Below are 15,559 nucleotides of genomic sequence, written 5' to 3'. Positions count from 1 at the left end.
AGTTACAATATAGGCTTCAGAGTCAGAAACCTATGATACCTGACAGCACCACAAACTTGCTCCATCCACCACTGAGGAAGCACGTTAACCTCCCAGTCTTTCCTCAGGTCCCCCCCATACACACCCCACAAAAAGAAGTATTAATTTCCATCTCATGTAATATCTGTTACAATTAAGTTAACAGATTTTTTTTAATTTTTCCAGTTCCTGACAAGTGGTGGTCGTAAACTATCTCAGACCCCTTTGGGGCTTTATCTGGCCTGTAGATGTCTCCTGCTTTGCTCTTGCTTTCTGAAATTTACTTGGAGAAATTACATCAATGGCGATGATGGAGACAGGAGCTACAGAATTCCAACCTTCTGTAACAGCAACAAAACTGTCAGAACCTTTTTTTTAAGTTATTTTCAGAATCCTGAGAAACTACAGAAGGCTTATGGTATCCCAAGAAGCATTTAGACAGGAAAAAAAGTAGCCTTAGAGTCGATAAGAGTGCCATGTTTTGTGCAGTGTTAACTGACCCTATACTACAGAGGTAGCCATGAGAAGAGTAGCCTCAGTCTTGGTGTGAGAAGGAACTAAACAGGCTGTGACCATGATGAGTTAAGTGTGCTGTCAAGTGGCTTCTTGGAAGACTGTCTTAAAGGCTTATCTTTGTTACCTGAGAACTCTTTCAATGCGGGATCTGCTACCCGAGGGGGCGTTTGCTGGAAATGCTCACAGGTAGATAATTGGGGTCTTGCTACCTGAGGTCCTAGAAATGCACTCAGGCAAACGATATACTAACTAAAAAGCCAGGAAAATGCTGGGGAGTGAGAGGTCCAGGACCAAAATCCCAGAAATCTGGTATCCAAACGTGTCCAGAGCTCAAGCTTAGGAAAGGTCTGAGATAAAAATGAAAATACATCACTCAGAAGGGTGAGGCAGGAGACCACCCGTTATAACAAGACCCTACCATAAACACAAACCAGCTAAAGCGATGCTCAGGGGGAACGTGATAGCACTGATGCGCACATTTCTCTGATCGGTAACCAACCGTTTTTAACTTACAACCAAGAAGAAGGAAAACAAAAGAACAAAATCGAGCAGAAGGAGAGAAATAATAAAAACTATAGCATAAATTAACTGTGTTGTGAATTAAAAAAAAAATCCAGCAAATCAATGGAACAAAAAGTTGATCCTTTGAAAAGATCAAGAAAGCTTGATAGACACTCAACAAATCTTTACTGAAACTGGCCAAGAAAATACACGAGGAATTGCTCTGGGCATAGCTCGGGCTGTTTGCCTAGGCTGGGAGGCCCTGGGTTCAGTTCTGAGCACTGCAAAAAGAAGTAGAACAAGAGAGAAGGTCCAAGGAAGAAGGAAGGAACTAGGGACCATTTCTGCTGATGGATAGAAGGTTCTATAGGTAGGTAATGTATAACACTGTGAATATACTACAAACTGCTACAGACTAATGGAGTGAACTTTGTGTCATGGAAGCTATGTCCCAATTATAAAAAAGTTAATTATGCTGTGCATTGTGGAAAAGACGTTGAAGTTTTGTTTTTTAAATCCAGAGTATAAGATCGCCATCTGTCAAACCAACTTTTCATGCTCAGATTTCTTCTCTCATAACTTTCTTCCTCACTATAATCAAAAATCACAATTTTAGTTGAAAACATTGAATTAAAGGAGGTGCCTTTCTCTGGTTCCTCTTCCAGATGCCAACTGTCTACCATATTCAACCCAATCACTAGAATCCGTCAAAAGCAATCTATAAAGCAATGCTTGCTGCCAATCAAAAATTTTAAGCAACTTTTTGAGCAGCTTATGTCTAGCTAACACCATTACAGAAGGGTGAAGAGGCCTGCAAACAAGGCCTTAGCCACACCCTCCAGGGAGTTATGGTCTTTCTGTGTCCTTGCTAGGTATCAAGAACCAATGAGGCTGGAGAGATGGTTCCATGATTAAGAGCGTGCATTGCTCCTTCAGAGGACTAGGCCTGGTTCCCAGCACAGACATCATGGTTTGCAAACACCTGTAACTCCAGTTCCAGGAGATCCGACACCCTCTTCTGACCCCCACAAGAACCAAGCAGTCACATGATGCACATGTTTATTACGCAGGCAAAACACTCACACATAAAATAAAGCGAGTGAATCTAATTTAAAGTTTGTAAATTAACAAATATGAATCATATGTCGGTGGTGACATCCATGGAGGGTGGTAGTATCTGAAGTTGTCTGCTAGCAGACAGAAGGCCCATGGATTAATGAGTCGACAAACTGTGAGACTGGCTGAAAACATGACTCCGGTAGCTAAGTCTTACTGGGTGCTATTTAGAAGGTTTTAAAAACATATAGTTAATACTTTCCAGGGGACAGCATAGAGTTGACTCCCTTGTTGAGGTCATAGCTTGACTGTCCAGGTGGTGCCCTGAAAGGTTTCCCCACAGTTCCCTGAGGGTTAGGTAAATCCACCGAGCACAGGCTTTTCCTAGTACCCACTTGGTAACAATGTCGTTATCATGTACCACAAAGAGCATAGAGATGTGCACACACATACCACATGCCCCTCACAAGGCTGGTGTATACAGAGTGTAGAGAAATCTAGAGCTTGACGTATTAAATGACTATCCTCAGATTCCCCTAGGGAATCCACTGACTCTTTTAATCAAGTAATATAGCATTTTGTTTCTTGGCACTCTAATGCACTGAGGGTAAGAAGCATTATCCGTGTAGTCTAAAACACCACAGGCATAGCAAAATCATTAGTTGGCCACCGTAGCCCTTCCAGCTGAGCCCAGCTATGACCTCAGAATACTTTTTAATAGGCACCAAACAGCCATCAGCACTAAATCTGAACTGGAATTGGAAAATGGAGCCCGTTTGCAGGCCTGGAACAGAACCTAGTCGGTAAACTTTGAAGTATAAACTTTTTAAGTATCTTTTGTTATTTTTAAGCCTTGGCGCGTGGGTCTCTTTAAGGTTTGGCGAGCACATTTCCTGGCATAGAGGCCAAGGTTAAGAGTACTAAGTTTAGAGATGGCATTATTTGGGACAGTCTGCCGGTGCACCAAATAGCTAACAGATGTGAGTTTACGGTGTGTCACGTGTTTTCTTTAATCTTAGCACTCAGTAGGCTGAAGCAACGTCACAAGTTCCGAGCCAGACTGGGCTACACAGAGAGACCTGCTCTCACTCCGCCCCACTTCTCCCAACAACTTCTCAAATTTTGTATCTAATGTTGTTATTTCTCAAGAGAAGCAAGTGGGGGGCAGGGAGGGGGGTAGGAAAGAATGTCCAGGTGGGAGGATGGTCGTAGAGATGAGAAGAAAGCAAAAAAGGGCAGGGCCGGAAGAGCAGCAGCGCACAGAGGGACCGATCCACCGAAGACTGCACGTTTACCGCCCCACTCCCCAGCACCTACTTAGGATGCTTGAAGGCCATCAGGCACCGTTCGTACTTTCCCACCATGCTCCAGGCCATGACCAGCCCATCCGCACCTCCAGAGACGAGATGCCATTGGTTAAAGAACAGGCATTTCACGGCTCCCTCGTGCCCAGTGAGAGTCTGCAAGAAAAGAAGCCAGTACCTCAGACCCTCTCGAGTTAGAGCGTGACTCCTCCACTGGTCAGAGTTGGAGGCTTCTTTAGCGGAACCCCAAAGCTGTAGCCCACTTCTCCCGTGACAGCCCCTCAGGTAGCACGTCCCTCAGCTGAGTTCTCGTCTAAGAAGGCCAGAGGAGCCCAGGTAGCACGTCCCTCAGCTGAGTTCTCGTCTAAGAAGGCCGGAGAAGCCCGTGCCTCCCTCTTGGCAGATGGCTCTTCCGCACTTAGGAGGAATGTGACTTGTTCTGGTGGGTCAGTGGCTGGGGCCGCCCCATCTCCCTGGAGTACAGAGAGGCCTAAAGTCCCTCTTGTTAACTGTCACCCTCAGCTCTTTGCCACGACTCAGAGAGTACATATGGGGCATTCTAATGCTTGCAGCTGAGGCTCAATCACAAACAAGACCCACCGTGGTCATGTGCCCTACCTCAAGCAAGATTTTACTGGTACCTACTAAAGCCAAGAGTCCAAGTCCAGCCAGAACATGTTTGTGGACACATGCCGTGGTTTGGATGCACCACACAGAATCCATGTGTTGGATATTGAATCCTCAAACCCTCAAACGAGTGATTGCTCAAACTTCATAAGCCTCTGAGAGCTGACAGCACTGTGATGCTGTGCTCTCAGTAATGTACTGATCTGGCCAAGGGCTTGCGTCTTGTCCTGGGAGAGACTTTGTTATAAGAGCACTGGTCTCTGGTGTGCTTTCTCTGTCTGGTCATCTGATGCTCTCCACCGTGGCCCATCCCAAAGGCCTTTACAGATGCCAGCGCTGTGCTCTCGGAGTATGTGCCAAGGAAATTTCCATTCTTCATGAACTGTAGTCTTGGGCATTTTGTTAAAAACAACAAAATACTGAATAGACTAAGACAATTTCTAATGCCTTTCCAGCACTTTTTGTTCTTTTGCTTTACTAAAATAATGGGGGGGGGGAGGCTTCCTTAGAAAAAGAACAAATAATTTATTGAAAATAATGTGTTATTTTCCAGACCAGCAGGCAGGCTATGCAGGATACTCTAGGAGAGTACTCTGCCAGTACTAGGAGGATACTCTACCTCTGCCTGTCTTAGAAGGCTCACATGCTGTGACCGTGCAGTCAGAATGCAGCCTTTATCCACCCACTGTTTCATCGTGTGAGCATGATGGGGGCGGGGGATCCTATGACCCTGACTGACACGACTGTCTTTGGAGACTCTTCCTTGGGTGATTCTGGGTTTCCCTGGTGGCTGGCTATGTAACTCAATTGAGGATGGTCTAGGGAGCTACAGGAGGGACAGACCTTCATGCCCCGGCACCAGCTCTCCGACTACTCACCTTTTGCAGCTGAGCTGTGACCACATGCCACACCTTGACTATGCCTCGCTCACAGCTGCTCACAATGTAGGTCTCACTGATCCTGGCAGCCAAGATGGGATCTTTGTGTTTAAAGGTCTTCAGGCACTTCCCTGTCTCTATGTCCCATTCTGACAAGGAGAGGTGACAGGAGAGACAGAGGGGGAGGGGAGAAGGTTACAGTGAAGTTCTGCTTCTTGTCATAAAACAGCGCTTACTGACTCTTCCCCAGAAACCTTCGCCTGGCTGGTACCCCTCCAGGCTCCCCAGCAGTGGCCCAGAGCCCCCTGACAGCTGACCCTTGAGAAAACCAGCACTGCAGAGGACCTTTGCTCTGACCCTGGAACTCTGACCTTGGAATCGCAGGGCTAGGCAGCACGTGTTCAGTAAGCCTGGATCGTCTTTGCCGTTGAGCAGACTTCATGAGACTCAAAGCAAAGCTAGTGTCATGAGCTTTCCCTCGTGCCCTCTTCCTGACCCACACCTCTGATCCACAAGCGGCGAGCTGTCATCCTTTCCAGGCATTTCTGATTCTGACAGACATTGGGATTTCGTGGCATTGTTTTCACAGACAAGGGTGGGATTGATGCCGCCCCTCTGCAGACTGGTTTAGAGCAACTGAACTGCATTTCACCAGGGCTAGGTGGGCATGGAAGGCGATGGATATGTGAGCAAATAGAGCTACAAGCTGCTTCAAGCGGGGGCCACAAGTTCCAGGGATGGATGGCAAAAGTCCTCCTTCAGCAGCCCCTAAAAGTACCTTTGTCCTGAGGTGACAGAACAAGTAACCAGTAACCTAAGAGAAAAATGTCCAGAGCTGAGGCTTGCAAAGCAATAACGCTGAGCAAGGAACTATGGTGTCTGCCACAGGCTGCTCTCATCGTCTCGGGGCAAGCACTGTTTCTGCTCTCCTCTGCACAGATGAGGAAACTGAGGCCTGGAATTCAGAAACTTCCTCAAGTCAGGAAAGGATTGAGCAGGAGAGCTGGGAACCGAAACCAAGGTGTCTGGGGCCTCTGATCCATTGGGATTTGTGTGAGCTGAGCTCTTACTCTTTCCTTCCTATTTTTTCCTACATGTACATCTTATCCCATTTATAGCCTCATCACCAGGGATAAAAAAAATGAAAAGTTAGCCAAGCAGTGGTGGTTCATGCCTTTAACCCCAGCACCCAGGAGACAGAGGAGGCAAGCAGATCACTGTGAGTTCGAGGCCAGTCTGGTCTACAGAGTAATTTCTCTAGGACAACCAGGGCTACAGAGAGAAACCCTGTCTCAGAGAGAGGGAGGGAGGAGAGAAAGGGGAAAGAGAGAGAGGGAGAGGGAGGAGGAGAGGGAGAGAAGTAGATGGAGAGAGGTTAAAGATTTGTTGGTAAAGTGCTTTGCTTCAAAGATCTTTAGCAATAATCGCGCCTCGGATAAACCTCATTGGCTACGATACTGCCACTGCGCAAAGCTCAAAGATCTTTAAAACCACGAAATTACTTTACTTTTTGTTACTTCTTCAAAGGTGTCCTAGTCCGTTCTATTTTGGTACCCAGGTAGGTGGCAGAGCTCTTGAAAGACCAGGCAGGCTAGGGGCCACAGCACAGAGTGATGGAAATGGTATTTTGCTAATTGTGGATTTAGAGCCTTAGTTTGGCCTTTTAAAATGCTGGGCTCAAATGTGTATCTTGATCACTCAGTTACTTTGGTGCCATTCAAATTTTATATGTGAGATAAGGTCTAAGTCCCAACCCAACTGTGAGGTTCTGAGGAAGCACGCAGCCTTCCTTGCCGGCCCCATGATACCATAGGTCATAGTGTGTCACTTGAGCTCCTACCCTGTACTTAGTCAGAATCCTCCAACTGGGAACCTTGGAGACCAAGACTCTCGATGGCTTCCAGGCTGTGGCTGCTCTCTTGTCTCAAACCCTCATCTAGACAGTTTTCCTCGTGACTTTTGTAAAAACCAATGGCTGCAAAGATGTTCCTTTGGATGGCTAAGGATATATGTGGAGGTTAGGAGCGTGACTCCTTCCTTCCCTGAGTCTGAGCACCTCTGTGTCCCTTTCCTATGTTCTTTCTCTCTGCCTCTTCCTGACAGGCAGTGACTCCCTAAACCTCTGCTTTCTCTTCTCCTTCTCCTGCTTTCCTGAAGAAATTTCATCCACACTTTGGTCTAGCATCATTCGTTATGAGTTCACCCCACCATATTCATACATTCCACATCCTCGGGTTTAACCAACCACAGATCAAAATATTTGGTGACCAAAATGGCATCTGTACTAGAGACTATATACATGAATAGACTTTTTGTCACTGGTACTAAACGGTGTTGAACCACAACTATTTACATGACATTTGCATTGGACTATGCAATATATATCAACAGAGGTGGTTTAAAGCACACAGGGGGATGTATAGACTTTCAGTACAAGTACTGTGCTACTTCACATAAGAGTGTGTGCATCCTCAGATGTGGTTGGCATCCACAGGAGGAGCTCCTGGCATCAGTCTCCTGTGGACACAGGGGAAGAACTGAAATTGGTAACTATCTAATCTACCTATCTAGAGCCCTCAGCCAGGGCATCCATTTCTAGGAAATTCTCACTTGAAAGTCCTCAGAATTCTTTCCTTCATTGTATTTGCTCTCAAAGGCTGTTAGAGTATATTGCCACAAAATCTCCAGCTGAAATACAAATGCATTGCCCTTTATAAATGTGAGATATGATACCATGTGGCTGAGGTCAAGGCGTCAGCATAAATATGCTCTCCTACAGGGGGAAATCCATTTCTTTGTCCTTCCCTATGGCCTTCTGAAGCCACCCTGTCCCTTGGTTCATGAACTGTTCTTCCACCTTCCACGTCAGCAACATTCCACCTCTCCAACCCTCTTCAACAGTCATCTCCATTGGATTACAGCCAAGAACGCTTCTCTGTTTTTTTCTGCAGCCACAGGAATACATTGGCCCGCCATCAATAATCCAGAATAATCTCCACATTCTAAGGTCATTAACTTAATCATATCTGAAAACAATCTTCTTTTGCTTCCCAAGATGTCCATATGCCGTTGCTTTAACAAAACACCTACTGTGTCTATATTGCCACTGCTTCAACAAAGCACCTATCATGTGTATTTATGATGAGATTTTATTCAGCTCAAAGGCTTGAGGGTCCCAGCACATGGTGTTAGCATCAGTTCTCGCTTGTTGAGGGCCTGCATAGCTATATCACCTCACAGTGGAAACGTGTGTGTGTGTGTGTGTGTGTGTGTGTGTGTGTGTGTGTGTATGCGTGTGTGTATGCGTGTGTGTATGCGTGTGTGTATGTGTGTGTATGTGTGTGTGTGTGCGTACACGCATGCTTGAGACATGTGCATTTGCCAAATTGAATGCTAGGAGTCCCACAATCCTTTCTGTGGACAGTGCCCCTGGTTGGCCCAAAGACTTCCCAACCAGGCCCCATGTCACTTCCATTGGACACAGTGGTGACAAGGCTTCTAACACATGAATCTTTAGGGGAACACGTCCAAGCACAAGATAATAAGATATCTGGTCACCAGTTCCAAGAATTAGGGTGTAAACACTTTCACTTGATCTTTGCTCTGCCTGCCACACTCAGCATGTCTAAAACTGAACCTACAATCTCCCCTCCAGTTTTTCCCTACTTTGTTCTCTCTTTATAGTCTTTATTGTTCCCCTTAAATTGTGTTTTTATATGGCTGGAAGCTTGGGGTTTTTTAAATGGCATTACTAGTTGCTTTTATAGCCTTCTTTTTATATCCAGTAGGTGAGGAAGTCCTAGCAATTCCCCTCTGGAACTCTCTCTTTGGCCTGGGACGTTGAATATGAAGCCACATCCGTCTGAGTTTCCTCATGCTTCTTATTCTCAAGAATTCTGAAGATAATGCAGCAGTTTTCTAGAGTGCAAGGTGTCCTTATTTTTCCTCTATCTTCCCGTAGTCATCTCTTCCATGTTTCTCCAAACTCTCACCTGACTTACTGTCTCAAGTACACATTAGACCATGTCAGGTCCAAACTGACAATACACCTATGACTCTAAGATTCAGTGTTGCGTCATGATGCAGGAAGTGCCCTAGAACCAGTGCCCAAAACAAGCTTAGAAGACCGACATTCAACACCACACACAGCAGTCCAGTCATACCAAATAACTGGAAGTACTCAGTACAGTCTTTCCCATCCTCCTGTCCGTCCATGTGCAACTGTCTAACCTTGTTCATCCTGCTTGGAATATCTTCTGCTACCTGCTTTAAGATCACACTCAAGTGGTGTCCTGCTGATGAAGCTTTTCCTCATTTACTCTTATTTCTATGTTCCCTTTGAGTGCTGTCTGTGGTTTGGAGTACATGACTGAGAGCCCTGCAGTCCAGTTCAAATCCTGCTTCTTCTCTTTGTGGCTACTTTTCTGTCCCAGTGATTGTGATGGTAGTGCTAATTATTAACTTGACAGAATCAAGAATCACCTGGGTGATGAGCCTCAGAACATGTCTGCTTGGAATTATCCTAATTCCATCAGTTAAGGTGGAATGGCCCACTGTGGGTGGTAGCATTCCCTAGGCAAGTGACTCTCGGGTGTTGTTGAATGGACAGATTGACAGGTACATGAATAGATGCATACATAACAGAATAATGACTAGTCATAGAAATGAGTGAGTGAGGTGGAATGAGCTTGAAATTCCAGAACCCAGGAGGCCGAGACAGGAGGGTCATGAGTTCAAACCGGCCCAGGCTAGATCAAGAAACCCGGCCTAAGGTGGAGGAGGAGGAAGGAAGGGGGAGAGAAGGAGAGGAAGAGGGAAGGAAGGGAAAGGAAGGGAAGGCAAATTTCTCACCTTTCACCTGTCCATCTTTTGCTCCAGATACAAGTCTGTTCTTATATAGATCCAGGCAAGTGATTGTCCCCTGGTGGCCGTAAAAGATTCGTATGCAAGCCCCAGTTTTTATATCCCAGTATCTGCAGAAATGAAGGAAGGCATGTTTTAAGGATTTTTCTGAAGGTCCAGAGGACCCTACTGTATAGGGTTCCTTTAGATAGCTAGGCAATTAAATGGGCAACAGAGTCCTGTCACTGTTGGCATTGGTAAGGTCATCTTCATAGGAAAAGTGAATCAGCACTGTGTGTACTCTAGAACTAGTAACAGGCAAGCAAGTCTGTTGGCCATATATCAACCTACAAAACTCAAAACAGTTCCCCTATCTACAACCAACTGGAACGCATATGGATATGATGCTGTTCTGAATGGAATAGAGTTGTGAGGTTTAATAAGAGTGCACTAGACTGTTATAACCAGAGTTTTAAACAGGAAAAAAAAAAAAAGAAGGGAGCTTGGGAGATAACTGAGTAAGGAAGAAAGATGAAGGCCTGAGTCTGACCCCTAGAACCTGTATAATAAAGAGCTGGCATGGAGACCTGTGCTTATAGTGTGAGTAGTGGGTGGGTGGCAGACCCATGGGGTTTACTAACCAATCAGCCTAGCCTGCTAGGTGAATTCTAGGCAGCAACACTCCATCTCAAAAAAGAAAAGGTGGAATACACATTGAGAAGGATTAGGTTGGGGCTGTAGCCAGAGCTCAGTACCTTGCGTTTGTGAAGTCCCAGGTTCGATGCCCCGCACTGGGGCAGAGGTTAGGTAGTACTCCGAGGAGTGGGAGGGAAGGCAGAGAGTAAGCTGATGGATGAATAAACAGATAGGAAGCCTCATGCAGGCTGATAATAATGGTGTGGTGTGAACTGTCCTGTACAGGCAGCTCAGTTCCCTTTCCCTAGTGTTTGAAACCGAAAATAAGCCAAAACAAACAAAAGTCAGGGAATAGCCACAGACGAATGAGATAAAGGGCCATCCTACCACATATGCAGATTTAAAAACCAAAGTAATTGAAACACTGTTGAGCAAGGGCAGCCGCACAGAAAAGTGAAACACAGCAGAGAGCCTAGGAAAGGTGCGAGTCCTAGGGCATAGCTAGCCCTGCAGACCAGCAGGAGACTTTATTTTCATGAGTCGTGCTGGGACTGTTGGGGACACAAATGAAGAGCCTCTTAAAACAAGAGGCTGTTGTAACAAAAATGAATTGTCTGTAGACTGAATACCTGAACGTGAAAGGCGGAAATAAAATAAAACGGGGCTCTTACAAAGACACTGCAAAGCCAGACATCATGCTGCACGCCTATACTCCCAGCATTCGGGGGCTACAGCAGGAAGGTTGCTGTGAGCCTGGGCTACATAGCTAGACAGTTACAACCACAACCCAAAGCTCGTGCACTCGGGCTCCGGGTGACGTAGCCCAGGCCGTCTGTGGCAGCACTCCAGACCTGAACGCTAGAGATTACACACATTCATCTTCACAAATATCCACCCAGTAAGAGCCTGTGGCTCCGCCCAGCTCCATGACTGCTGACACACCCCATGGTGAGTCTTAAACCAAGTCCAGGTCGAGACCAAGCGCTTTCAAAGCACAGCTCCATCTATTTGGACTCGAAGCAGAGGTTTAAACAGACAGTTGATATTTTCGAAAATATATAAGCAAGAGGCAAAAATCTATAAAGAAACTCAAGATGGTGATCGGTATGAAGCTTTGGGCAATATTACCTGTCTGAAACAAAGAAACAAGGAGGAGATCACTCAGAGGCCAGGGAAGGCTCTTTCCCAGTCTGAGCAATGGGCACAGGAATGTTTATTACTTTCTTTAATATAAGGAATGGCTCAGCCATTAACGCAAGTTTGGTTCCCTGCACCCATACCAGACATCTCACAGTGGTCTAACTCCAGGATATCCAACACCCTCTGCTATCCCCCAAGGGTAACTGCACTCAGCCATATACCCAGTCACAGGCGTGTACACATACACATATTCTTTTAATTTTTAAATAAATCTCTAAAACTAAAATATATGAATATACCCAGTTTAAACATGGTTTTGTTGGGGTTGGGGGTTTAGCTCAGTGGTAGAGCACTTGCCTAGCAAGCACAAGGCCCTGGGTTCAGTCCCCAGCTCCGAAAAAAAGAAAAAAAAAGAAAAAAGAAAAAAAACATGGTTTTGTTTCCATATTATATTTCCCACCCCATAAAAAATTAATTTCTCTTGAGATAATTTATTTAAATATATATATATTATGTTTATCTAAGAATATTTTTTAGAAACAGAAAAAAATCTGATTTTCAACGCCAACATCTGATAACTTACCGATCTATTTTAAACAGTAAATAAAATCCTGGCTTGTATCTTGCAAAAAGAACCCTGCTTTTACAGACAGTCTAGAAGTAATATAATTCAGGATAACCTATAAATAAATATAAAACGGACAAAGCATCCCATGCTTGCTTCTCCCAAAAGCTACCTAGTTTTGGCTGGACAAGGACCATGATCTTATACCTCTCACCTGATGCTCAGATCGTAACTCCCACTCAGAAGAATGTTGTCCTCCTCCGACAGGAAGAGAGCCCTGATACTGCCAGCGTGGCCTCGGAACTCGATGGGCAGCTCCCTGACCTGCATGATGTCCAGGAGGTGGATCTTCCGATTGGAGGACACAGCCATTAGATCGCCCCCGCTATAGTGGATGATTCTGTTTTGGTCAAACCTGGGTTTCAGGAGGTGGTGGGGATGGATTACAGGAGAGAGTTAGTGTCCTCCCTGGGCCCATACAGCACCTGACTTTTGCCTACAGCGGTGGAGTCATAAGGAATCCAGAGCCTTTCAGAAGGCAAGGCTGAGTGAAAATAGGACCTGATGATCCCTACCTCACTCTACAGAAGTCTGTGTCAAGGAGGATTAAACCCTGACCACATTCGTAAATTTATATTTTAAAAACATTGCTCATGTATGCTAAATCCCTCAATGTCAGATTAGTCTGAGTGAAAGTTCCCAAACTCAATTGACTGTGGAAGTCTGTTTCCCATAGAAAACTTCAGAGGAATATGATTGGGAAGTCCGTGTGTGCCACATTTTTCTCTTCCTGTGTTTACCCCTTAGCCAACATCCAAGGAGCAGTTCTTAGGTCTGGGGTTCTGTGCTAATAAGTACCCCCGGCAATAAAGAAGACTGAATCACCCTTTGTTCATAACAAGCTTTATAGTCAATCCACCACTGCCCAGGGAAAACTACTATAGAACTGGGTATGATATGAACAGGCTGACCAAATAATTTGTCTGAAAAGAGCCATCTTTAATTGTGAAAGAGAACACTGTCATTGCTGACACCACAGCCGCAGAGTAAGGAGGCCATGTTCCAGCAAACAGTGAAGGCAAAATCACTTTGAACAGGAGGAAATCTTGGTGTTTACCTCCTGATCCCTTGTGTCACATCTAAAGTGTGACATCTAAAGTGTGACACCCCCCTGCACACATGTAAGGAGCAGCTGTCCCCACACAACTTGTCAAGCTATCCCCATGCTGACCAGAAATAAGATACAGCCAAGTCAATGAAACGTTGTGAATAAAGAGAAAGGAACTAGGCCAAAAAATATGGGGGAGGAGGGAACTATTAAAATACTTTCTTAAGGCTGGGGTTACAACTCGGTGGCAGGTACATACAGACTTAGCAGGTGTGAGGCCCCGTGTTCTATCGAAGCCTTAAATACGTACATACATACATACATACATACATACATACATACATACATACATACATACACAAAAAATAAATAAAGCCTTTTATGGCATATCTTGATGATGTCATGTGGTTCGATTATTATAAACACATTTTTATATTTAAAATAGTTACCGAGTATTTTACTGTATTGTGTTACAGAAATGTATTATATATTCCCATGTCCTTCAAGTATGTAGGGCATTTTCTTAATTAGCGATTGATATGAAAAGGCCCAGTCCATTGTGGGTGGGGATACCTCTGGGCTGGTGGTCCTAACAGAACAGAACAGTAACAGAACAGGCTGAGGAAGCCATGAGGAGCAAACCAGGAAGAAGAATTCCTCCATGGCCTCTGCATCAGTTCCTGCCTCCAGGTTCCTGCCCAGTTTGAGTCCCTGCTTTGGCTTCCCTCAATGGATGCTCATTCTACATATGTAGGCTAAATAAACCTTTTCCTTCCCTTTTTGTCGTGGTGTTTCGTCACAGCAATAGTAACGCTAACTAAGGCAAATATTGGTGGTGGTCTCCCAGTGACACATCACAGGAGACTTGTATTTCTCTGTACGCTGGCTGGGATTATGGGACTTTCCTCCCAACCAGCACAGATTAGTTCTCAAGTTGGAACCAGACGATAATAAAATTGTAAAGAACCAAAGATTTCATGTGTGTAACCTGTCAAACGTTTGTTGATCAGAACATCCAAAACTAAGGGCGTCGTGACTTGCCACAGAGAGTGGTGCAGATTAAACATTTGTGGTTCAAACAGGTTCTTATGCCAGTTCAGACCTGGAGCCTAGCAGGAGGAGCTCTGCCTCTCAAGCCTAAGAGGCCTTCGAAGGTCCCCAGAGAGCTAACTTCTCACACCATACTTACGTGTCAGAGAGAATGCGGATGTTGTAGGTGCCACAGAAAACATTCCTTTCCTCCATCTGGATCAGCTGAGTTTCCTGGTTCTGGTAAGCAGTCCACAAGTTGTAATCATTCTGATGAAGAGAAAGTGGAGTCAGCATCGCCATGGACTTTACCCGGAGTCTAGATGCACCGCCCCCATTCCCGATCTCTTCCGTTCAAGGATGTAGCTGCTGTTTGGGGTTGCTGGGGAGAGGCCCATAAGCAGACCCTTAGGGTACCTGTGCACTGGAAAACACTAAGATGAAGGTACTAACTCAGGTTTGAACTCAGAATTTCCACAGTTTGGTTCTACCCACTTCCACAGCTGAATTCCAAGTGCTGCTTAGAGCACAACTTTCTTGAAAAGGAGTTCACACGGGCAAGCTCACAAGGGCATGCTCACACAAGCAAACTCACAAGGGCATGCTCACACAAGCAAACTCACAAGGGCATGTTCACACGGGCAAACTCACAAGGGCATGTTCACACGGGCAAACTCACAAGGGCATGTTCACACAAGCAAACTCACAAGGGCATGCTCACACAAGCAAACTCACAAGGGCATGCTCACACAAGCAAACTCACAAGGGCATGTTCACACAGGCAAGCTCACATGGACATGCTCACACAGGCAAACTCACAAGGGCATGTTCACACGGGCAAGCTCACATGAACATGCTCACACAGGCAAGCTCACAAGGGCATGTTCACACAGGCAAGCTCACAAGGGCATGTTCACACAGGCAAGCTCACATGAACATGCTCACACAAGCAAACTCGCATGGACATGCTCACACAGGCAAACTCACAAGGGCATGTTCACACAGGCAAGCTCACAAGGGCATGTTCACACAGGCAAGCTCACAAGGGCATGTTCACACAAGCAAACTCACAAGGGCATGTTCACACAGGCAAACTCACAAGGGCATGCTCACACAGGCAAACTCACATAGCATGTTCACACAAGCAAACTCACATGGACATGCTCACACAGGCAAACTCACATGGGCATGTTCACACAGGCAAGCTCACAAGGGCATGTTCACACAGGCAAGCTCACAAGGGCATGTTCACACAAGCAAACTCACAAGGGCATGTTCACACAGGCAAACTCACAAGGGCATGCTCACACAGGCAAACTCACATAGCATGTTCACACAA

At 45.5% G+C, this 15,559-nt stretch overlaps 1 protein-coding gene and 1 pseudogene across 4 annotated transcripts in view; both read right to left on the bottom strand.

Annotated features, from left to right (window-relative positions):
• Positions 1 to 15,559, bottom strand: part of Fbxw10 (F-box and WD repeat domain containing 10) — a 38,304-nt gene that overhangs the window by 12,398 nt on the left and 10,347 nt on the right. For all 4 annotated transcript variants that reach the window (XR_015630560.1, XR_015630559.1, NM_001416545.1 and 1 more), the window contains 5 exon segments: positions 14,381 to 14,490; positions 12,298 to 12,498; positions 9,752 to 9,873; positions 4,901 to 5,049; positions 3,409 to 3,551 (listed from right to left, as the gene is read on the bottom strand). Coding sequence is in view for 2 of the 4 variants with exons in the window: in NM_001416545.1 (NP_001403474.1) it covers positions 3,409 to 3,551; positions 4,901 to 5,049; positions 9,752 to 9,873; positions 12,298 to 12,498; positions 14,381 to 14,490 (725 nt within the window). In the remaining 2 variants the exon portion in view is untranslated.
• On the bottom strand, positions 6,314 to 6,375 carry LOC120095495 (U4 spliceosomal RNA; annotated as a pseudogene).

Source organism: Rattus norvegicus, chromosome 10, assembly GCF_021556685.1.
Source record: "Rattus norvegicus strain SHRSP/BbbUtx chromosome 10, alternate assembly SHRSP_T2T, whole genome shotgun sequence".
In the NCBI taxonomy this organism is placed as follows: Eukaryota; Metazoa; Chordata; class Mammalia; order Rodentia; family Muridae; genus Rattus; species Rattus norvegicus.
Note: the sequence above shows the minus strand (reverse complement) of the source record. Positions and strands in the feature narration are given on the sequence as shown.